This window comes from Manduca sexta, chromosome 28 (assembly GCF_014839805.1).
Source record: "Manduca sexta isolate Smith_Timp_Sample1 chromosome 28, JHU_Msex_v1.0, whole genome shotgun sequence".
NCBI lineage: Eukaryota > Metazoa > Arthropoda > Insecta > Lepidoptera > Sphingidae > Manduca > Manduca sexta.
In genome coordinates this window covers 1,259,253-1,284,657 of record NC_051142.1, presented here as the reverse complement: position 1 = coordinate 1,284,657, position 25,405 = coordinate 1,259,253, and the positions used below count along the sequence as shown (strand labels likewise).

The 25,405-nt window shown below is 35.1% G+C and overlaps 2 protein-coding genes across 6 annotated transcripts in view; one reads left to right on the top strand and one right to left on the bottom strand.

Annotated features, from left to right (window-relative positions):
* The window catches only part of LOC115448376 (ecdysone-induced protein 74EF), a 230,297-nt gene that overhangs the window by 143,970 nt on the left and 60,922 nt on the right, over nt 1-25,405 (bottom strand). For 4 of the 5 annotated variants that reach the window (XM_037444734.1, XM_030175790.2, XM_030175789.2 and 1 more), the window contains exon 3: nt 15,614-15,671. The gene's annotated coding sequence lies outside the window, so the exon portion shown is untranslated. Of the gene's footprint in view, nt 1-15,613; nt 15,672-15,760; nt 15,867-25,405 lie in introns of those variants that run through there. The other variant, XM_037444735.1, reaches the window with a different exon arrangement.
* The window catches only part of LOC115448379 (U7 snRNA-associated Sm-like protein LSm11), a 54,075-nt gene that overhangs the window by 9,962 nt on the left and 18,708 nt on the right, over nt 1-25,405 (top strand). The window contains exon 2 of the mRNA XM_037444737.1: nt 4,589-4,704. Within this exon, the coding sequence (XP_037300634.1) occupies nt 4,589-4,704 (116 nt within the window). The remainder of the gene's footprint in view (nt 1-4,588; nt 4,705-25,405) is intronic.

The window sequence follows — 25,405 nt, the reverse complement described above, 5'->3', positions numbered from 1 at the left end:
GATTAACTACGATCAACATATAAACAACTTACTGTCACTAAAGCAATGAATCTCTGTGAATTAAAGTCATGCACTACATTACTGAACACGCTAGCAGCCACTGTGTCACAACAGTAAGGGGTGACCACGTCACAAGAACATCAATAAATCATGATTCGACTGGTTCTGGGTATAATTAGATCAGTTTACGAGTGTGAGCGAAGTTATAGCGCGGACCAGTTGTGCCCGGCTCTTGTTTTCATTTAGATTGTTTAGATAAAGTTTACAGTCGCAGAAGGCAGCGAGATATTCAGGTAATGCCGAGACATTTCCAATCTCGTACTACAATCGATAAATGCGTGAGAATTGAGTTTTAAAGATAAACTGGAATGTACATGTTAATTGCGTCGTTGGTCTAATGGCAGTGGAATTATCTGTGAAATAAATAATCCTAGATATTCAAAACACGCAAGCAATTATGTAGGTTTTTGTGAGTCTTATAGAATTGGATTTTGTGCCTCTTATGGCGATAGGCTGATTTGTCAATGGGACAGAATAATTTCGCTGAAACGCATTTCTCTACCTATCGGAGGTAAAACAATTGTTTGCGTTGTGTATTTTACTCGAAAATGTCGACATATAATTTGAAATAAAGCTTAAATGTTTTATAAATTAATCTTAACGGCCTGTAATCACGGAATCTTAATAAAATATTATAATAGTAATATCATTACATAAATTATTTTAATGCAAATAAACGCGCTTCATCAAAGCCCTGTAATGTAAATAGATGTTTTCATACATAAACAAAAGGTAAGTTCATGGCTGTGTCGTGGGAGGTAGGCAGAAATGCAATTAGTGCACCTACATTCCGAAGTATGTACGTTAAATATATATTTAATTCGAAAACAAGATACATAAACAAGAATTCAAAATTATTTAGTTTCAATCAAATGCGTGGGCGCCATTATCCTATTTATTGAGTTAATTTTAACAATCACATCTGAAGGAAAAACATAAAAATGTGTAAGTCTAATAAATAACTGCATATAAGAAGAATGGGATACTGTAAAAAAAAATTGGCTGGATTAGTCTATTTATTGTATTTAGTTTAGGTATTCTAAAATCAAGTTACATCCTATGATAATAAGTCTTAGCCTACCGTGTGAGTCACACACTGATATTTTAACAGGTGGTGTATGTGTGTCAAATGATAAAGAGCATTGACTTTGTATTACATTATGCAATATAACACATGTACGGACATTTTGATTTCTAGAAATTTCTTTTTCTTTTATAAAATCCAATGATATCAGCATGTCTTTAGGACAAGTATGAAGCCTGTCCACACAAATGCCCAAAATTGAAATTAATTTTAATCATGATTTAAATAGTAATTATTTCGGGCTTACACTAACTCCAATGTATTAAAAATCAATGCTTGTACATTGTTTGGTGGTATTAATAAACAACGGTGATACCCTGATAGATATTGTAGGTATACAAGAAACCTATTTATCAATTTCTAAGACGAACGCTATGAAATATGATCAAAGGATGCAACTATGTAGAATAGTACAGATGTTTGTAATATGTAAACATCCCGTTTTGTAGATAGAATATTGTAGAATATGTATAGAGACTATACCGCCTCACACCAGCCACTGCAACTTATGCAAGCCAGGATCGACATTAGGGTGGAGCGTCAAAGTATGGAGAAAAAAAAAAGTCATCAAATCGTTTTTGAACACCTGCGGAAAGTTGCATATGGCAAAATTATATGTAAATATATTTTCATTTTATTTTTTTGACATATTTTTTAGCCCTCTACCTTAGCTCAAACTTTCAAAAAATACACCAAATAAGATATTTTTTAAATCAGTACAAAATAACATAAAAATTGGTAATCTATTATATTTTAGCGTAAAGTTTAAAATAAAATACTAATACTATGAACTGAATTCTTTCTTGAGGGAAAAGCATGAAAAATCAATATGAAATGGGAAGTCAAAAATAACAAAATCGTGAAAATTTGCGTAAATTATTCAGATTTTTTGTGTATTTTAAATGGTATTTTGTTTCAAAATATGGCATAATTGCGCGCGATTTTATGTTAGATCGAATAAATCCATCTCTTGCCTTTTCACCACCTACCATAATTGATGCTTCAGTGACCATCTTTACACATCGCTCTACTGCTTGTGTATGACAAGGATAATCCGGCAACTTCATCATTATATTGGAGTTTGATACCACCAGACCTTTCAATTCCATGTCACTGATATCCATTAACACCGGAGGATATGTAACATGTGATTCGCTCCAAATAATCATATCGGTATGGTTTTGGACTCAAAGTTTAACTTCGGAACTTTAAATATTCTTAGCCCAGATTGTTGATTTTTTTAGCTCCGATTATTCTCCTTAATCCCAATAATTTTATATGTGGCCGGATATTGTACAGCATTGCTAAAAGTAGATTTTCAGGATATCCAAAAAAAGAACTTCTTTGTATAACAGGATCAATAATCTTTTTAAAGTCAGCGCTCAAACATCGAAAAAATTCTATTCATTTGTAGATGTGGGTCCGTCCTTGTATAAACGAACTTTCTTTCTTTATACAAAACCAGACAGGAACATAAACTTTTAAAATGTATTACATGAATTTAATTAATTGAGAAGAAGGGTTTGATGACGCTATGTATAGTTTTAAGATTCTGTTAGCCGTTGTTAAACATCTTGAATGAGATATTGTTCCTGGATTTCTGTTAGACAAGCTTTGAGAACATGAGCCGCTACTTATAGCTTGACACATTTGGTATTTCTGATCTGTAAACAGACTATTTTCAGTTTCCTTCAGAAAAACAGGCACGTTTAACGATATAGCAAAAAACTCAGTGACAGGAAGATCCGTCAAGTTTTCCAATGCTTTCCCTATTGGCCCGGAATGGAGTTGAGAGCTGCTGGTTGCTCCATATAATTTTATAAACAATTGCCGAAAGGATAGTTCATTCGCATGTAGTAGACAAATAAACCAGTGCGATGATCTGCCTAAAAGACTTGGAAACAAAATAAAAAAAGATGTACTGAACAATTAATAACAAACGTAAGCGCGGAGTTCCTTTCTGCCATTCTTCTTCGGATAGTCATCACTTAGATAGCTAGTGAAAGGCTGGTAGGTTAGCTAGATTAGGGCTTATGTCCTCGCCCGTGAGGAACGCGTTATCCTTTTATTTCCCCCTACCTGCCCGCCGAGCTAGTTACTTCGGTTTGTACCTTGTATTCATTATAAATTTTATCCCTAATTTAAAATGATCAGAGTTATATAATGAATTTTAATTGTTATTTAGAAATAATAATTATAATTATTCTTATACATTGTTTTGACGTATAATAAGTTTAACTTTGTTTCCTACGTGATAAATAAAGTATTTTATTTTATGCAAATGGGAAACGATTAACCCCACCTTTCTAACAAGTTTTTGTAGCAGTTCGGTCGCATCCAATAGCCAACGAATTGTTCAAATTTATATGATTTTTAGTAAAAAACAAGTGTATTGAATTCGCTATGGCTTTTCCTGTACCACACAACGTAGTTATAAGCCCTAAATAGGGTGATCCTGGCTTCATTATTAAAGCAATATGTTCTCTTGTAACCGTAATTATAGTTTATTTTGTTCGTATTCGCGTTGTGTTTTTATTGCTTAGTTGTTATGTTTTCAATGTATGGACTATTTATAGATATAAATATAGTTATTTAAGGTATTTTGAGTTACCTAACAATATAAGAAATAATCACTTCTTGCTATATGATATATTTCAAAATATCTCGATTTGACGATTTTTCGTGAACTTCAATCGTCGGTAGAGGGCTAAAAATAGGTTCCAATATTTTTTTTTATATTTTTTTTAAAAAATTGGGTATGATATGCAACTTTATAGTGCTATTCAACATCGAAAATATAAAAAAAAAATTGACGCTCCACCCTAATCGACATATCCATTTTATGGCAAGGCGCCGTGAAGGAAAAAATGTCCCGTTTTTAACACACACACGCATACAAATATTATTAGTAAATTCACTCATTAATCAGTTTCAATGACTAAAGTATTATATCCGCCGATATACCTCTTCCCCAGTACATTTTCTGAATGAGTTCGTGCGCGGTGCGGGTGTTGGAAACTCATTTGCTCAGCGGAGTTCATTATAACCGCCGCTGAACTGTGAGGGAGTGACGAACTCCCTGTACGGGATCATCGCGGCCCAAAGGGAATTGAAAGGTCGTAGTTCTTCGTCACGGATCCTTTTTATTTAATTTTATGCGGGATTTAGGTTCGCTTTGTAAGCGATAAATATATTATTTGTCGAGAACGCTTGAACTGAACTAGGAATTACTTCAAAAGATTTGATGATGTTACACTTTTTTGAATGCATTATCTTCTAAAATATAAGAATTAGATTTCTAATGAAAACTTTATTTCATAGTCGATTAAAAAAAATCTATGTTTTATATTTTTTTTTTTTTTCATATTATATAATCGATTATAATTGTGTTCTTATTTTAAAATTTATATGAACAGGGTGTTACAACTGCGCGTTCTTTTTCAGACACATTGCCCCAGAGGAAGGAGAAGGTCCAGAGGAATGTGCTGACGAGGATTGACGGCATGATTGGTCCCCTCGGCACACTCAAAGACTGCGTAGACCACAGGTTGAGAATAAAGGTAACATCTAAAATAGTTTTTCAGAATGAATAGACAGTGGTCGCTCGCCTGACTACCTAGTACTTTGAACTATTGCGGCCAACGTACCAGCTTTGATAAACGCAGTCGCGGGTTCCAAATTGTTTTATTTTCTTCATAAATATTAGGTTTTGCAGTACCAAAATGACTTTGTTATTGACATCAATGCGTCAAAACTTGTATTCTAGTGACTATAAGTGAGTAAATATGGAGTGTTAGTCTATCAAGGCATTTAGTGCTAGAGTTAACTAACTCGTTAGTTTTACGATGTTCGACATGGTTAACTGTGTTAAATGACACAATTGTCACTTGAGTTTATACTCTGAAATCCATTAGACTGGTTGTGACACTTGTTTTCGGCATAAAATGTGCGCAGTATAATACCGGTAAACATGTTTGATGATAATTCAAAAAGTTGTTTTTTACTGATAAGAATGTAATCGATACTGCGTATTTCCGAAATATCTTAATCATTTATCATTTTTGTATAACGCGGTGTTCTAAAACGTAGGGTTTTTTAATTATAGGTTATATTTGGTATTGCATAAACTTACGTAATTATAATTGAGGTTAAATTATAAAATATCAACGGGGAAAACAAGTTCTACACTCTTTTAGTTTGAGTGATTTAACTTTAATAAATAAAAACAAACTTAATTTTTTATGTCGAAATATTTCATTTAAAATACTTGGGTCAGTTATTCAATTCAGAAAATACCTTTCCTTTCAAAATATGTTAAGGTTAAAGATAGTTATTTCATATATTATTTGATGAATTTATATTTGAAAATATTTCTAAGGTGATATGATATTGAGTGTAATTTTGACAACATCCTGTATAGCCATTTTACTGTGGAGTTTAAAAGTAAATTAATCTGTGTCGCAATTATGTCTTAATTCTATAAGAATAAGGGCTATAATTGAAAATCAAATTAGGTAACATAACGAAAATCTTGAATGTTTACCGCGGCATGGTTACAAAGCACGGAAAGGCCTAAAACCCAAAGTAGGGTTGAAAATGATAAATTTTTGTAAACATATATTAGATATTGCTATTTAGAAGTAAACGAGAATTAAGAAAACCATTTTAGGGTTATAAAGAGATTCATTTAAATTTAAAATATGTATCGTAAACTTTTACGGCTGAGGATAGTGGTGCCACCAGCGATTTAATTTTTAAAAAATTATAAACAAAATTAGGTATCAATATAATATTGTTTTCAACTATGTTAATTTATGTTGATGATGATGTTAGAAGTAAACGCATAAACCGCTGAATAGATTTTGATGAAGTTAGACACACGGATTGACTATATCCTTGATTAACACATAGGCACTTTTTATTCCGGTAATTGACCCCCACGGGAAATTATGAATTTTAATCTGTTTCTTAATCAGATGGCGCTGACATCGTATACTATATGGCAGTACACAACACTGCAGTGATTTAAGCACTATTGTACCGAGAGAGGCTTATCATACGGGCAAAGCCGTGAGCAACACCTAGTGTTTAATATACTACTGAACGTACTCTATTCTGGTTTCCATACATAATCACAGTAATGTAGAAATATAACCTAGTTTACACTATGGCAACCCTAGCCGAACGTTTTCAAACGTTCCGTGTTTAGATTCGGGTGTCATAACTCGCCGGTAGGCCCTTTAATGCGCTCCTTTGTGCAGCGTTGGCCGCGTTCCAAGGCGGAACTGGCGTCCGAGCCGTACCGATGACTGATGCCCCGGCCTTACGCCGAAATAGTGCCCAATCGGGGACTTTGCTGAGCGCGCTGTTGCTAGATGCGCGTTTGGATTGATGTTTTGTGTTGGATTCAAATGTTATTAAATGCGATTTTTTTATAATATCAGCTCTGTATTACATACTGTCCCATTGCTGAGCACGGGGCTTCTCTACTATTGAAAGGGTTTAGGCCTTTGTCCATCACGCTGGCCTAGTGCGTGTTGGTAGACTTCACATACCTTCAAAATGATTATGGAGAACTTCTAAGGCATACGGGTTTCCTCACGATGTTATCCTTTACCGATTTTTGTTGTTGAAAGTGGAAGAAGAAAATCCTAACGAATTTTGAACGAAAAGTATTCCGGAAGAGGATTTTCACGTAGGAGTGGGTAGCAAATCTTACTAAAAATAATACAGTTCAAGTAAGATATATTTTTACAGGGAAATAAATTTGATGCCTGTCTGAAATTTAATATAAAGCTTTAGCATAATACATCTTATGTTGCTACGATTAAAACACAGAATTGTATGTCAGCCCATGAAGATTTCCAAAGTAGTGAAAAGGTTTAGGTGAGGCCAAAGTAGCAAACGTCATGTGGCTTATAATAATGATGGTTGTAGATCAGCAGATTTTCACCCCTGTATTGCTTAATGGTAGATATAAGCCATGCGATATGGACAAGGGTCCAGTCATGAGCATGAACTACTACATATTTGATGTTATCGAACATTTTATAATGAGCATATTAATTGTAAGTGGAAGCTGTAACATACTTCGTTCTTTCTTGGAAATAAATAAAAAACTCTCAGTCAACAAAATATCTAGAAATAACTAACCGGGATTCGGATCTGTGATCTTTTTATATCAATACTACTTCTGAACTAATTGAAGTTAAACACATTGTCGCCTGTGCTAATGAAAGAATACATTACAACTCCTTTGTCCTTAGTGCCATTTTGAAAACATCGTTAAGGACCTTTGTGTGTTTTATAAAAATAAAAAACCCGGCTACGTTTCTACGCATTTTATTTAAATTCAACGTAAATGCTATACAGGTGTAATAAACATTTTTATAATTGTTATTAAAATCGCGATCGTTGTTTTAGAAGAATCGAGAAAATATTAATTGCTTTATGTATTTCTGAAGTTTACATCAGGTTAGCAGCAACAACCCTTTCAAAAAACAATCTCAGTGAAAATACCTACCCTATCCATTTGGTGTAAAGTAACATGCATGTCCTGTTAAAGACGCTTTTTCTGACAGTACTCTGTTTTATGCAAACTATCCAAGAGAATCTTTTCTATCCCTATAGTCAAATGTTTTCTACCCCTGTCGTATGCCAAACAATGAACTAGCATATGAGTCATAGACTAGGAAGAGCCTTGCCTCGCCGTCTATGCACCTACGTCACGCATGCGCCACGCAAGTGTCTATTATTGTCACTGTTGTACAGACAGCAGAGAAAGTGCGATTATATAAAAATGTTAATTAAATGCACATTCTGACTCTACGATTGACAGTCTGGCCCCGTCTGGCAGGTAATAAGGCTTGATACACGCATGCGACTAGGGTATTTGAGACCATATTGATGCAAGTGTGTTGGCGACTAGAACCTAAAGAGCTGTATGTGGTAGTAATTAAGTAGTAGTAATTAAGTAGAGCATTAAACTCACAATAATATATTTAATACAACTTGCAAAAAAAAATAAAGTATGTTTTTTGTATTATTATTTTTTGTAAAAATGAGATTGAAGTTATTTTTTTTTATTTCATAATATCTGAAAGGGCTGTGCCTCCGTATTATTACCTTTTTTGCGAATATATAAATGAACTGCTCTAAACAATTGTAAAAAAACTTTTTTTTTCTATGGTATCATACACGTATATGGCATACCTGTTTAGTATTTACTTTTTTTTATTAATAAAAGAAGGAAAAAAAACGAAAACTATAATTTGACAAACAAACATATTATGCGAAAAAGAACAAAATCGTATCAAAAATATAATTACATTTAAATTAAAACAAATGACTGTATATCAAGGCAGTGGTATATAGGTGACCACCCAGCATGATGGTGAACCGAGGCACAACGCTGGTTTTCGATGGTCACCAGACACATTAAATTCGTGTTCTCCAAACCCTATTTATTCTCAGTATCTTATATGGTAATTGGGAATGCAAACTTCATAAGTCAAGTTTTCTCTGTGAAATAGGGCTGTCGCACGCATATGGTCAGTGGTATTTCGCTGGTTGCCTTTACTAGATAAATGAGCGGTGCACAAATTGTGCGCATTCAGATTAGCTTCAGTTACGTCTATATAAATAGACGATGAATAGCAATGGTTACAAGTGCTTAGTAATAATGAGGTAATTGTTTATGAGTGTTTTAAGCCGTGGAGCATTTTGCCGATGCGTGTTCTCTCTTACTTGTATTAACTTAGCGGAGTATAAAAAAACTGGTATCCCTATAATTATGGTGTCATCGAACAATGCAGTCTATTGCCGTTCTTTTATAATTTTTCTTGCTGTCAGGTGTATCGCTCCGTTCTTCCAGGACAAAATATCTTCAATTAAAAAATTAACTACGGAAAAGTATAAAATCTACTTACCTTTTTATAGTAAATTTAAGTTAAAAGTAAATGGTGTTTGGATGAGCAGCACTTAGCATTGTATCGATATTGTAAAATAATTATAATATTGTTACTGTATTAGAAACTTGTTGTATATGAATTTCGATTAAAGGCACGCTATTGCCTAAGATAGAACTTTGTGGTATAAATAAAGAAGTTCATAAAACAAAAAAATAAACGATAATAAGAATTTAGCTAAATTAATAATACTTTAGCGGGATGTGTTGGTATATCTTTGTTCATCTTGGACTGTTACAGCCTTGAAGGTTTTGAGAGCAATAGTTACTACACTTTGGCTTACGTTTATTTTGTAGGATTTGATAACACATTTCCTAAATTTCCGTAAAAACACACATTTCTCTGAATATTTAACTCAATGAACAGTTTACAACGCGATAATCCTTCCCTTTTCCCTTTTGAGATATCGCGTAACCGAGTATTATGCTTCAGTAATTCTTTACAACAAGGCCCTTGAGTGTGTACGTAGTTATGTAAATTGATTCTAATTGAGTGTTGTTTCCTTGTTCATACAAAATGTTATATAGCGAGCTGTGGCCTCAGATAGCGTTATAACGCGGCACACGCATATCGTGTGTGATCTGAATAATGTTGCGCTGTATGTTGCTGAACATGTTGATCAACATTGTCTTAACAGGAAATGAATATTCGTGACGTTTGAAAATATCGCGTTTTGGTAATGTCTAAATTGTTGGCAGTCACGCGGTGCCTAATTCTTGCGTAAAGTAGGGGCTTAAAGCAACCTGTTGCAAATAATTTGGTAGTAATGTAGTAAAGTCGAGTAGTATGTTTTATGCGTTTATTAATATATAACAATCCAAATTCTTTTAATAAAAAACGATAATGTGAAATTCAATTTAGAATATGTTGATAAATAAAAAGTATTAGTAATACGAGTATGAATGTCGGAGCGGGATAAACATCTTACTATCTTTGTCGCACACCTATACAATAACGTCTGTGACGTCATTAATTAGTGTCATGGCTGTTTTTCGTTATTTTACAACTACCCCAATCACATTTTAAATCACTATGACATATTTATTTCTCAATAGATTTATAAGTATTTAAATTTAAAACTTTATGTAAAATATTGTTAACAATAACAAAATCTAGTCAAATAGCCTATTGTTCTACACGGTACGCCGCTATATGTTACGCACTTTATTATAGTAGCATCGTAGTAACGTAAGTTTTGAACTCTGTGGTTACCTTGAATTTTAACGAGCTGATTAGTTCATTTTAAATATTTCATTGTAGATTAAGGTTACCGGAGCCGGCCTTAGCTCGGATGGGTGGAAACAAACGAGTCGAATCATTACCAGCTTGGGGAGTGGAATAATGTAATATTAATTTTAATGTAATAGTTGTGTTTCCATTATTGTTTTGTGTCTGTTACTTTGTTTGTTAGTGTTTTTATGAGCAGTGGTGTAGGTTTGCATCAGATGATAGGCTTGGTCTCGTCACTCAAGCTTTGTTTGTATTTTGAAACTAGGTGCTATATATTTATGCGAATTGTGAGATATTAAAACCATTTTTGTCTTAGGGTGACGAGCGCCATACAACGCAATTCCTAGTTTCATCGAAAGTTTGGGTGTTCGAACCTTTTATAAGCATTCATGACGCCTTAATTTGGTTGTAAACTTTTTATAGTATAAATTGCATACTTGAAGTATGCCAATAGATGATAGAGTAATACGCTTCAAACATATTATACCTTTTATTATTATCCGCTGTACGAATACTTAAACATGGCACTGGGCCAATGATTGAATCATTTTCATCACCCTCATAATTAGCTAATCATAAGTCGCAATCGTGTACGAGGCGGATGTAACTCTGAAACAGTAAGTAGTAGTAATAGTACTACCAGACTTCAATCAGGTGTTCCGATTGTATTTGTGTATGTTTCGAACACATGTGTACACACAGTCAAGTATTTTCAATCTGGAAATTGAACTGAAAATCTCACCCCTATCTAAACTTGGCCACTGGTCTCTGAAGTAGTAATTAAGAGCAATAAATAAGAGTTATTAATATCAACAATGCACGAATCTAAAAATCATGTAGGTGCGTGGGCCCTGCGTACTGGCACGGCTCGCACGAAGGCCGCCGGCTGTCGCGTCTGAGACAAACACTGTCATTACGGTGTGTTACGCAGCATGCGTGATGCACGTGGCGGTACCGACAGCAACACAACTTGGATGATTTATAATTAAGTGATAACACGCGTGATAAACAATATTAAATAATACAAAGTATAACATTACTGATTTATTCTGAGTGGTATGTATCATAATTGAATTACTGTTTTTTAAGGGACAGGTTTCAAATGAGCATTTTAAATATAATGTTAACCAGATACTTATTGTGTGTTTGGCCGTCGTTAAAATATGCCAGCAAGGTATCGAAAAATATTTATAAAATTACCTGTTTCTATATTTTACAAGTGGAAAATGATCCTAAATTTTCATAAGTTCAAACTTTAACGCAGTTGCAATGTCAAGTTTTTCGTTGAAGCTTTTGAAATTACCGACACACAATAGACTAACTACATTATACCATTTTTTTCAGTTTTCCTTTTAGCTAACATGATTTTTTCAAACACAAATGAATTCATTCATTCCATGCGTAAGCATTTTAAAAGAAGTCATTGGCTTCTTCGAAATGCTTGACTAGGTTCTTCATACAGTAGTCTACGATACTAACATAATGCAAAATGCAAAACTCATTTAAGCCGATTATGTATTGCAAAAACTTATAAACTACTTTGGTGAGTCATGATCTCATATTGAAACTATTTTAATGCACATTAAAGGTTAAACAAAATCTATGGAACGGTTGATGCAAATGATAACATTTTGGTTTTATTATGAAAGTAATTAATTGATTGAAATTTTTTATAGAACAAAAAAGTAAGAAGTTTCACAAAAAGTAAGAAAATTTACCTTTGAATGTAACGCAGAGAATTGTTTTGGAGAGGTTTATGTGCAATGCTACAAACTAAACTGAATCAAATAGTATTCAATCCTGAGGGAATAGAGAAAATGACAACAATTTTTTCTATTCTTACAATCGTTTTTCTATAAAAATATATTCTATAAGAAACAAATATATCTATAACAATAAGTCAATGTAAATGCCTTTTTAGTTTTTGATTCTAAAATCCTTGTCGATATTATTTATGGATGTACAAAAAAGTCTTTAAAGTTGAAATGTTTTTTTGCGTTGTCGATCAAGCGCCACTGTTTTTGGCTCGCGTTTAATACCTTCACATTTATAGTGTCATAAAAAACGAATTAGGTCACAAGCAGAAACGCGCAACCTGTTTGGTAGATCATAATTTATAACGCATTTTTTATTAGACTTAAATATACGTTGAACATTTTTGCTGTCGCTAATGATTTCTTTTTACATAGTTTGAATTTAGAAAAGAATGTTTATTTTGAAAAGTTGGTTGTGCTTTTGTTCTGTCTCTACTGTACCGAATTAAAAACAGCATATAAATTGTTCGTAGCTTGGAAACAAGCAAGTATCGCATGACGTCACTTGGCTCGTCTCCTGTTATGATTGATTAAAGTCAATGTCATGGACTCGTACAAGGGGCAACGTAAACATTATAAATTACGTTATACAAATAACCGTATTACAAGTAATATGTTTCCTTACAAAAGTTCAAGGTCGAAATCACGTAATAATGCAATTTGTATAACAAAAAAATACATTTTTATTTTATGCTAGTCACGAATATACTTTAAACATGAGATCACGATGATGTGGGCAAAAATATTTTTAAGGACGCATCTACATTTTTAAATTTAAATTATACATATATTTTTATGAAATTTTTCTTCTGACCATACAAATCGGCGGGACCTTGCCGCGATGTCAGTTATCTCAATGCCGACTGCGTGTGTGTGCGCGTCGCCGTGCGTGTGTGCTCACAAGGGCTCGCTAGGACGACGACACTTCCTACTTTGTTACTATCACATTTATCTATGATTCGTTTTCGGCTTGCGGCTCACCTTGGCGCCGAAACGCAATTATCGATCGACGTTGCCATGAAAGGCAGAGAGTGTGGACAGCTCATTATGTTACACATCAGTCACACATAGTCCTGACTCAACACTAGGCTACAAGGTGCCGAGGGTATCTACAATGGGATTTTACACCACCCAGATTTAACACAAATTAATAGATCTATTATGTATAAGCCAGTTGGAAATATTGAATGGTTAGTTCAAGGGAAACCTAAATCAGATAAAAATAAAACAAAACATAAGAAGCGGTATTACGTCAAAATTGCATCAAAAGAAAATGACAGACTACCTACCGGTACGGGATACGGGTTTAATAATTTTGTAAAAATATGAAGCTATTATTATACATTTATTATACATTTGTGCGACTTTTGAAATTTACTAAAAATTCAAACCCTTTTTTTATAAACATAACACGCTATACTATACCAAGTAAACATAATTATCGTATTTAGCTTATTTTTTCATGAAAATTTATTCAACTTGATTAAATCGCGAGCATAGCAAATATACGTTTGTAACTGTAAAAAAATACGTCAATGTATTAACCTCCTGTTGAAGTCAGTTAAGTGATACAAGTACACGCGGTTATTAGGTGATAGTGTTCGCCCGCGGCTTCGCCCGCGTTGAGGCCAGCTGTCGCCACGAAGGGCACGGTGCATGTGATTTACTATTTGTAATGCATGTTTTTGACTATTTCGAGATAACATTTGATGTATGGCCGAGTGTTTGATAGTTTAGATAATGAGTTTTGTATGACCTCGGTCAATGTTTTGTGTTCGTATTAAACATGTTGATATTTTGGGTTATGTAAGGGTTTTATTATCTTTGTATGGAATAAATTATACGCTGAAAATATTCCACCAGTGTTTGATGCACAAATAATTAATAAGTATAATTTTTTTTCAATAAGATGGTGTCTAGACAGTAGATTCAGTATGTCTGTATTTATAATTAATTATTTTAATTAATATAGTACCATTGTTAGTTTATGAACCGGATTGCAAATTTCCCGCATTTTCACGATCATGTTTATATTTCAAAACGCCCTTGACAGTGGCGGAGTGTTGTTCGATTTAATCGTACAGTTTAATCACATCGTCCTTTACTTGCGGATAATAATATTGATATAATATTTCCTACAGCTCAGACGGTACGTTGCTCCAAAAGAGGAATTGTGGGTTTTATTCTCGACCAATGCCAAAAAGGATTCACAAAAATTCTTCCGGGGATTGTAGAACAATGCTATATAGTTTCAAAATTATAATATAACACTGTACCCGATATAAAACTTCAACTTTATTTTATAGTATGTGGGTACAGGTTTGGCAGCTGTCAAAAATATTCGGTACATATTATGAAAGCGTAATTAAATTTTTTCATCTTCCCTGCCGCACCGGCTGCGGTACGAGTGATTCCGTGGTCACAATCTCCGCAATGTCATGTGATAATTGTTTCGAATTTATATGTTTCTGTTCTGGTTCTGGCAAAATCCATAATACCCACAATACATGACTTGTCTTTTAATTTGTCTGGATAATGTGTGACTGTTGAACTGTGGCGAATTTCCGAAAGGGATACAACATATAGTTAAGTACTAATAGCATGGATGCTGGCTGCCAATGGTTTTAATTATAAGATTTTAAATAAATGAGGAATGTGAAGTCGGCAGGGATCGGGTTATATGGATCCTCCGCCATTGAATGTGTTGTTTCGTTCTGAAGCATCGGTAACCGTAACCCTAGTGGGCCGAACCCGGCCGATGTTAAACTACATGGTCGGTATTTTCCAGCGGTCGTATATATTTTAGCAGCACAGGTGTGTTCGAGCGGTTCACCCCGAAACGTGTGCAATGACAAGGCCGCCTACATTCGACGCGTGGTTACAACCTCGTCTACCTACCCGACGCTTATCCATTGACCACTAATTTCGACTGTATACTGTATGTGAACATTTGATGACAAGTATGGACTTATATAAATATTGTAAATATGTGAAGTAAAATCTTTGTGGGGTACAAAGCACAAGCACATTGCAATTTTTAAGGACATTGCGGACGGAGACGGATTTTATTAGTACGTATAGATAGATTTATACTAATAAAATTATAAAAAATATATATCATACTATGTCCCCGTTTTAATTTCCACTTAATGGTAATCTGTCACCGATGAGACCTTGGGCCGATCTGTAATGATACCTCATAAAAGTCCCAATGTCAGCCGTGACGTCACCCGTCTCCGTAAGTAGCTTATCCAAGATATTCATCGTAATAAACAGCCTCACAAAAACAACAAAAAAATTACTTCAGATAAATATCAAAACTTAATTGAAAGATTGGTGTATCTCTCTGTCCACCTCGTGAGGAATGCAATATATCGAAACGCTGTGGTAATTTGAAATGGAAAATGTCCGGTAATTGCGACTGCAATACTTTTTTTGTAAAATAATAATGTACTCACATCTCAGTAACAGCTGTCGTTTCATGCAGCCGGCGCGATCACTTATAACGCGCCATACCTGAAAACAAAGAATTCTCGGTTAAAATAAAATTGATATAATTAACCCATGACCTCGGCCGGTAAAAAAATCATAAAGTTCAACCTTACCCGCCGAGCGTTGTTTAAAAGTCAGAACGGAATCTCCCAGTAGGTGAGCGCGTCAATAATTCGAGTCATTATCACTCCATTTATCTACAAGGTTTCTCATCAAAAAGAAACGTACAGCCAAACGATAAATTTATGGTTTCAATGATCATTTAGTTTTCAAGTACGCGGCAGGCAATGGTATGATGCATTCGGCCTCGCGGGTAAACAGACGCTAGATAGCGCTAGACAAAGACGGTGCGAGGTCATGAGCGTAGCCTTGCGCGGGTGCGCGAGCGCACGCTTCCGCCTGTCGACGGCCGACGCGCACGCAAAGCGCAGTCTCTGCCCGCACGCTGAACGAGACGGACGTGCCCACACGCACCCACTAATCCTACTAATAAATAAATTAAACACAAGTAATTGTTATTTTCACATATTTATTACTAATCACTATGATATGTTTATTTGCCTACTTAACGTGAAGGTTACGTCGCAACTGAATCTTGTTAAGTGGGTAATAATTGTGAAAAATAAATAACAAATAGTTATCGGCGCTATTAGGGAAATCATAGTGGCTGTATAACGGGCTTCCTTGTAAATAAAAGCTATTATGTCGGCTTACACGAGCTTACGAGTGGTTCATACATAATCATTTGTTATGTACCATCTGCCTACGCGCATGAGCGTCCGATTTATTTGTTACTACACTGTGTATGCAGATGAGTACAAGGTACTGCGCTTCGAGATAAAGGGAAAGCTTCGATGTTGGTCTGTCCGTTGCAGACAATGATACATATTGGACAGCAAACTCATTAATTCATCGACGATTCGAAATTTTGGACATCATTTAAAACGAATTCTTTTTCCTGTATCAATGATGCATGACAATTGGTCTGCTAAATACAGCCGAATTTAGTCTAATAGTTTGCCTGTCACGCATAACAATTACAGATATTATTATGCTACTATCACGTGGGTTTTTTTACAATTCAATGACGATACAGGTGGGTCATCTGATGACAAACACGCCTCATCATAAACAGGAGTAACATCACCCAGAATTACAAAGTGCTGTATAACGCTGCATAGCGGCTGTCACCTCGAGACAGCAGATTTATGTCTCGTTGTCCTGTAATTACACTGGCTTCAACCGGGTTTCCTCATTCTGTCAACATAAGTCTAGAAAATATTCCACGCGAGATAAGTAATTAACCAGGCAGTGAATTATGCAATAATGATTATTACACCTAACAGATTTAACCCTACGCCAAGAGGCTCAACTGAGTTGTGGCGTATTAGCTACTATGGACTTTCACCAAAACACCTCAAACCCGAAATATTTGCGAATCATATGTAAACATTTGTCTGTATGTGATACAGCCGACTCATTTTCCAGTATGTCGACATAACATTTTTGTTTACCATAAACACACAAAACTGCCAATATACATTGGCATGCTGATATGAGTCACAGGGCCATCAAGTATGTGCCAAATAAATGCACAACGAACGGGCTCCAGTTATTTCTGGAACGGCTCTCGTCTTCGTCTTGTGTTCACGAATCTTTTGACCCACGCGTGTTCTCCTTTCGAATCGTCGACCTTGGTGAAGTGAGAGGGAGAGTGCGGCGATGGGAAAAGAGACCAAAAACTGCCCGTCTGTGTTTTTATGTCGAGCCATGATGTGGTCAGATTTTAGTAACTTATGAATTGATTGTACACTGTTCGGTGTCAGTGTCTCGTAAAAAAAATACGGTAACAGCTTTGTTTTGATTTGCTACGTTATAGAATATAGATATTATCATTCCAGTAAGATGATACCTTCCTCGATGGTAGCAAGAACTTTTCGCGACTGTCTTGTGCATTATAAGATCTCGGAATTGATTCGTTCATATAGACCACTATGGCGGACAGTTTTATCGTAGTTGCTATCGGTATATCTTATCCTCTCATACAGGCGTATCGACAGCGTACTGCTTTGCCAAAATTGTGCGTCCATAATTGACTTTTTCCGGTTTCCGTAATCAATAACATTTAATATATTTTCTTTTAGATTACGTTATATTCGATCATCATTTCTCGTGAAATGTTTACCCATGGAACAGGAAGCAAAATAATTAATTCGTGGAAGGTAAACGTGTTATTAAAGAGCTCTAAAAATGGTATATCGCAGTGGGTAATGTCTTCGCATTGGCAAAGTCCAGGGGTGACTGCCACTTGGTATCTGCTGAGCCGGCAGCTGGTCTGCATTGGTGGTCCTTAAAATGTGATCATGTTATTACATTTGTACAGCTACTTATAATAAAATTAATTAATTATAAATATAAAAAAAAATTAAGTGGGTGTAAAAGAGGGCTAACTACTACCCTTGAAATCTCAAACATACTACGGTATATTCTGCCCACATCTTTATAGTAGTGTCGACTTCTGGTAACGGACTAGCGTCATGCAATTTTAGTTGGAACGACCGATTAAAAATTAAAATTTTAAATATTTTTCAATAATAACGGGAAGCAACATATTTATTGTCAGCTCATGTTTTCTTTTATAATAATAAAATCCCAATTATAATTGGGATGGGGGAAATACCAAATATATCCTCTTCTTAATTAATATAGATTTGTCCCTATGAAATCCCCACATAAATTTTATAATTATTTTTATAACAATTGTTACCGTTCGTACGTGGTTTGTACGATGGCTTACTAATATCTTAGAGACAAATACTAACCAGAATGTAGGTCGTTGGGGGGCATAGGCAAGATCAGGCTGTGGCGACATAAGAAATAGCATTTCATATTTCTGAATGGCAAGAAAAACCTATTTGGAACTCTAAGATTTCCTTATAAATACAGGACTCAACTATTAAGTACTGTGTGCTTCCGCAGTCGGTTCATAAACCATCAGAATAATGAAAGTCTCGCTAAATAATTAGACTGTTTAAAAACTTTAAATAGTAACAATGTTTGTCCATTGTTTAGGACAAGAAAAAATCATATATCGTAGCACTTTTACACACGAGATACCGAAGTAAATTATGGGTTAATTAAACTCATGCAGGCGGCGATAGCCTAGTTGGGTGTGGAACGGACTGCCAAGACTAATGTCCGCAGGTTCAAATCCCAAGGGCACACACCTCTGACTTTTCTGAAATCATGTGTGTATTCTTTGTGAATTTATCGTTCGCTATAACGGTGAAGGAAAACATCGTGAGGAAACCTGCACATCTGAGAAGTTCTCTATAGGACTTTCGAAGGTGTGTGAAGTCTACCAATCCGCACTAGGCCAGCGTGGTGGACTAAGGCCTAATCCCTCTCAGTAGTAGAGGAGGCCCGTGCTCAGTAGTGGGCAAGTATATAATACACGGCTGATATTATTATTATTATTATTATAAACTCATGAAATGTTGACGAGACCTTAAAATCAAAATATAATTAATGTTAAATATATAAAACATGTGCAACATGTTTCACCGTCTCTACAGTATGGATTTTTTATGCTTCGAAGTGTGAAATGTATAGAAGAATAAAAATGTCTCCACAATGGCTGACCTGCTGCGTCAAGATAATCGACCTATGAAATATCACAGCAATGACAAGTCGTGCCGCACGAGACATTCAAGTTCAAGTGTATTCTAGTAAACTAGTACTATAATAAACAATATCGGTTGATTGAAAACTGGTAGGCCCATAGAACTAGGAAACGTTGGATAGACCGGAACAATTAAAAAAAAAGGGTAAGCCGTTATCCATGTATTATTATTCAGGTATTAAGTTCCTTAATAATATTCCCTCTCAGAAATAGAGGAGGCCCGTGCCCAACAGTGGGGCAGTATATAATACAGGGCTGATATTATGTGAACAACCACAACATTAAAGATGCGAGGCAAATTTTTGGGGAATAGAAATTGAACTATGTTCGGGGTTTTGGTAATCTCAATCGGCAATCAAATACGAAGATAATTCACGTCTACTGTGGAAACAGTGGTAAAAGGTGAAATTTTCCGAATAGAAGCCCGACACAACATATAGGTACTAATTAATATGCATGAATGCGGTCTGCAAATCATTCTAATGACAATTAAATTCTACGTAAGGGGAAGCCGATAGAAATAAGGTTATAATAACCCTTCGGCACTGCAGTGATACATGCACGCGGTTTTGTTACTTAACTCTTGGTCTCTCGTGGCTCGCCGGCGAGCCAAGACAGCTACATGACATTTGCGTGTGTCACGGGATTATAACCTTATATACTACATAATAAGGTTATTTTTCCGTCACACGCGTAGCTGTTTGACAAGTCATGACGGGTTAAAGATGTAAATATATATTTTTTGAGTTTTATATTATTTTTCTTACAAATATTTTTTATAAAAAATGACGAGTTTTGCATGATTGTATGCATCGTGCACAACGCGCCGCAGCCGCAAGCCGGGTAAATGCCAGAGCGTCCCCAGCGGCCGGCGGCTGGCATCATCCGACCTCGCTCGGTGACGTTGCCAGTTGCCACCGTCATACGCTTGTTTGTATTGGCAATCCACTGCACCGGACCGCTTCATGCAAACATGATTAATTTTTCATACTTGCAGAATAGAATTTAATCAAGATGTATTTAGAATCGTAAAACTAAGCGGACACGGGATCGGCCATAAGAAATAAAAAAATCAATAATATTATGATGGACACCAGCCGCTAAAAAAACTAGTAACCATAGTTTTTGAATATAAAAATTACTGTATAAAAATCCATTCAAGCGAGATAGGGAATTTGTAGTATGTCCGGGTAAGATGCCTTTTTACGAAGATAGTTTATTTTTTATATATTGGCTATTAATTTACATCGAATATATTATGTGCATGCCAAGTAATGTATATTACTAAATAAGATTCCCTCCACATTGCTTGTGTCATAATTCGCAAGTGAAGCGGATTGCCGTCATGTAATGTGACGTCATGCTAGTAATATGCTTCATAAACATTCACATCGTTCTGTGGGGTCGTAACTTTCTCGAAGCTTCTTTTTTACATACCTAGTTTGTTGTTAAACGTTTAACATCTGTTGTTAGCTACCACAATACAATGGTTGCGACAAATAAATACCAAATCCAATAGTATATTAAAAAAACTAATAAAAGATTATAAATTTAAAATATTAAAGCAAATAATAGTATTATCATATAGTGATACATCGTAGAATAACGATACTGAGACACTATATATTGCACAGATGTTTTATAGTCATCCTATATTTGTATTTATTTTGTCTTTTATATAATAAACACCAGTACATTGTATACAATACACGTGCTCATTTTTATAAAGGAAATAATAAACATGAATATAGGATAATTTATAAATTAGCGGGGGTATCCATATTGTATAATAAACTGTTCTTGTAGGTGAGAGTCCCCAGTACAAACTTGATATTCGCATATAAATGTCTCGGGCTGGTACCATCGCCGGCAATTCATAAAATCTTTCACACTTACGAATTGACACGTTAAATTTATATCGATGATATGAATGAAAGTTGCCAAAATGATCTCGAAGTGTTTTGATGTGCTGAATCATTCAGCACGCCGATTTGCATGCAGCCCGTGAACGGTCCGATGCTCCGTAACACTACACTTGTGAAAGTTTAGACATTTTATAATGACGGTTGGATTTGTTACGATGACTTTTGATAAAATTGCAAAATGAAAGTGCAATTGCAGTGCCTGCGTTTATTACGTGTTGTGTAATATTAATAAATTCTAGACACGATGTTATCTAGGCGTATCTAAGGTTCCGTTTCAATGGTATGGTTTGTTAAGTAGTACCTTTACTTTATCTTGATGATTTTAGATTTGAAACAGATCTATAAACACTGATTTTACTCGTATGTTTACTTTAGGAAAGTAAAAATAACTTCAATACTGTATCCCGTTTTGTTGATATCAATAACATAATTTGCCAAAATGTCTGCAGATTACAGTAATCATATCTTTGCACAAGACAGATTACAATAAACAACATAAAGATATGTATCAATGATTCCGTTGGCTCGAGTTCAAATTGCGTTATTTTGCATTGTGGCAGTGGAAGCATGATGGATATATTTTGTAGTCGACTTTTTAGAAACCGTGTGCGTAAAACATGCCATAGAAGTTCGTTTTGGGATTTAGTATTTAGGAACACACAGAAGACGTTGGTAACATCTCTCATTGATTCACATGATATTTGATCTATATAGGTATACTTGTTATCTTGTGCATTGTTACTATGCTTCTAAAAATATTTCCACTTAAAATTGCATCTACAACCAATTTCCAAATGATCACATAATGAACAGAGCAATGACCCGTCAGTTTGCCATGACCCATGAGCTATTGGACGTTGTAAAAATTCTTAAACATCTTTCGGGTGTAAAATAACAATAAATTAGTCACCAATTGTCGTACAGTCGCTTGCGCATTGTCGCAGTGCGCCGTCCGCAGCGACCTCGCCGCGTTGTCACGGCCGGCGCCCGCGCACCGCTTCCTGCTCCATGCACTTTTCGCTGCAGATAATGTTGTTATGATTGCGATGAGTGCCTTGCGTACGTGTGTGTCACATCACGTCACCTCCTAACGGGGATGGAAGGGACGTATGTCTACATGCTTGTGTTCCTGCATACAATTTTCTAAAACACCTCTTTTGTGTCGTCTTTTTTAGTTTAGAAGTGTAAAGTTTTCCTCATTATGAATTATGACAATAGTTTGTTCATAATGTAAATTGACAAACGTCCATAAATATTTCGCAAATTTTTCTACGCATTGTTTAGTATGTTGACTTCCATCCAGTGCTAAATAAACTTGTTTATTTCACAAGTTGCATATGCATTGTAGACATTAGCGTTTCTAACTTCCGCCAAATATGTTTTGATGTAATCTTCATAATGACCTCTGTTTTTATTAGCTTCCGCGGCCTACATCACAATTGTAGATAAGTTTTGTGTGAATTATGCATATTTTGGACTACAAGGTGATCTTATTATGGTCATCTAGTTGTAAATATAGTTGGTTTTGCATTGTTGAATTGTAATTTGGATTAATGAGTAAGAATATGCTATGTTCAGGGTCCAAAGCTATATCTTCTCGCAACCTCGTCTTCATATCCACAATGCTTAACCCTTCATTAATAGCGTAGGCCGGTGCCTAGCAAATGGGTCTGTATGAGACATATATATTTAATATAATACGTACCCAGTGGGTATATGGTAATTGGTATCTAAGGTATAACCTGATAAATATAATATCGGCTAGATCTCGACTAAGATATCTTGCTAGCGGGATAGTTTCTCAATTAGTTGGATCCAGTTTGATCTCATTCTATTGCGATATAATTCGTCTAAATAAATAAACATGTATGTTCTAGTAACACTTATTGTTGTCAAAGATCTTGAAAAGGAGTCTTAAAATTTGTAGTGACGGAAATGATCCACATTGAACTAGATTTATTTTGTACGGTTGTAATAATTATAAAATAATATGAATACATTAAATAGAATGAGTTGGCTGTAAAGTCTGAACCGAAAAATCTCTGGTTACATATCACATCATATAGTTGGCGATAGCCTAGTTGGTTATGGAACGGGCTGCCGAGACTGTCCGCAGGTTCAAAACCCCAAGGGCACACACCTCTGACTTTTCTAAAAAATTATGTGTGTATTCTTTTTGAATTTTCGCTTGCTTTAACGGTGAAGGAAAACAACGCGAGGAAACCTGCATACCTGAGAAATTCTCTATAGGAATTTTCGAGGGTGTGTGAAGTCTACCAATCCGCACTGGGCCAGCGTGGTGGACAAAGGCCTAATCCCTCTCAGTAGTAGAGGAGGCCCGTGCCCAACAGTGGGACAGTATATAATACAGGGCTGATATTATTATTTATATTATTATACATCAAATGTTCCGGTATCTGCAAATTCTTGTTCCTAGTTCTTGTTGTAGGAGCTAATGCCTTCGTACTAGATATACACGATGAGGACACGACTTGTATATTGTCAGAGGCTCAGGAGTACGTATTTGAATGGTGGGTATAAAAAAATTTAAAGTAAAGTCAGATAGTTGTGTCTTTATTGTAAAAGAATGGAAAATTTATTAAAGTTGAATGGTACAAGGTAAAACTTGCGCATGATTCAGAAAAAGGACGTTTAACGCATCCACGACTCGATAAAAATACGGAAATTGTGTTCATTATTATGTTGATCCGGCTTGTAGAATAACAATGTAATGTCATTAAAGCCGTTATTTTATAGTATATAGAAATTACACCCTTATTATAAAATAATGGATAAATAAAGGCGGAAATGAAACGCCCGCATGCAGTTTACCTTGTGCGATGTTTCCAGTTAAATATGTAAATACTAAAAACACATTTGAACTTTAACGAAAGCAATTTTGATAAATATGCATCACGGGTAATGGTCATCGAAAATATTATTAAATTGTGTGGCGCGCGTGTGCAATAAAATTTAAAAAACATCCGCTAAACCTTGGCGGGCGCACGCGCCGATATGCGTAAATTCGGACACGAATATACAATGATAATTATCTATGGTTATTTAATAAACTAAAATAACTTCAAGTGAGTCATCGACACCATGTTAATATTCGGCTCTTTTTAGTGTAACAAAATGCTGAAACGAGCAAGATTATGGAAAGCGTTTCTAATAAATAGCTGCAACACCGCTCCTTACAAGGGTTATGAGCGACTAAAGCACTCACCCAAAAGTCCGGTGTGTTTGTATAATCCGACCCTGGGCAGGCTAACAAACGTAGGGTCAGGTTGAAAAAAACCGCCCCTACATCTAATAATGTCACTAAAATGCTCTCGCCTCAGTAAGAAGTTAGCTGTTATGTGCATGAGCATACTCAGTTACTCTAGCTATTACTTGCCCATCGACTGGCAAATTATCATACATAAGCCAGGGAAATTGATTATCTTAATTGGATCGGCAACTTTGTCAGCCGGATTTACGTCCGGAGCAAGATTTTCAAATGTTGAATGTTTTTTTATTCTATTTTACATAACATAAGGAAGTGTTATATTCAGGTCAGTATTATCTTAAAATCGACGATAATACGTAGATTTATAATCAAACGGTGGCCGTGAGTTTAAAATGAATTTAATACGGACCTTTTTAGAGGTCACAGTTTACATAAATCTGACATAATATTGTTTATATCGAATATATCTGTGCGGAGGATTGTGGTCGTGTTATTTATAGTTCATTTGTTTATCTTTATCGATTTTATACTTATCTAGATATAATGTAATGTGCATTGGTTATTACTTGTTACGCTGGTAATTCTAATTATGAGTGCCTTGTTATCTTTTAGTACTATTTACTTCGAAATACTTTAATAAATTCAGTTCGAAAGATCATGTTTTTTATAATAATAAATCCATTGTCAATTTTGAGTGATGCTATTAATAGGAATGATGCATGATGAATACAAACATTTTTATATACTTAAATCTGCTATAAAATATTTTTTTAAAAATCATTATTTGACGTTTAGTAAGTGTACTCAAAACAATGTGTGCGTGTGTGAAAAACAAAAGTGGATTGGAATAGCCATTACATATAATATACACATAGATGATTTCTTTTCATATAAATTATAGCAAATGAAACGAATTTACAAT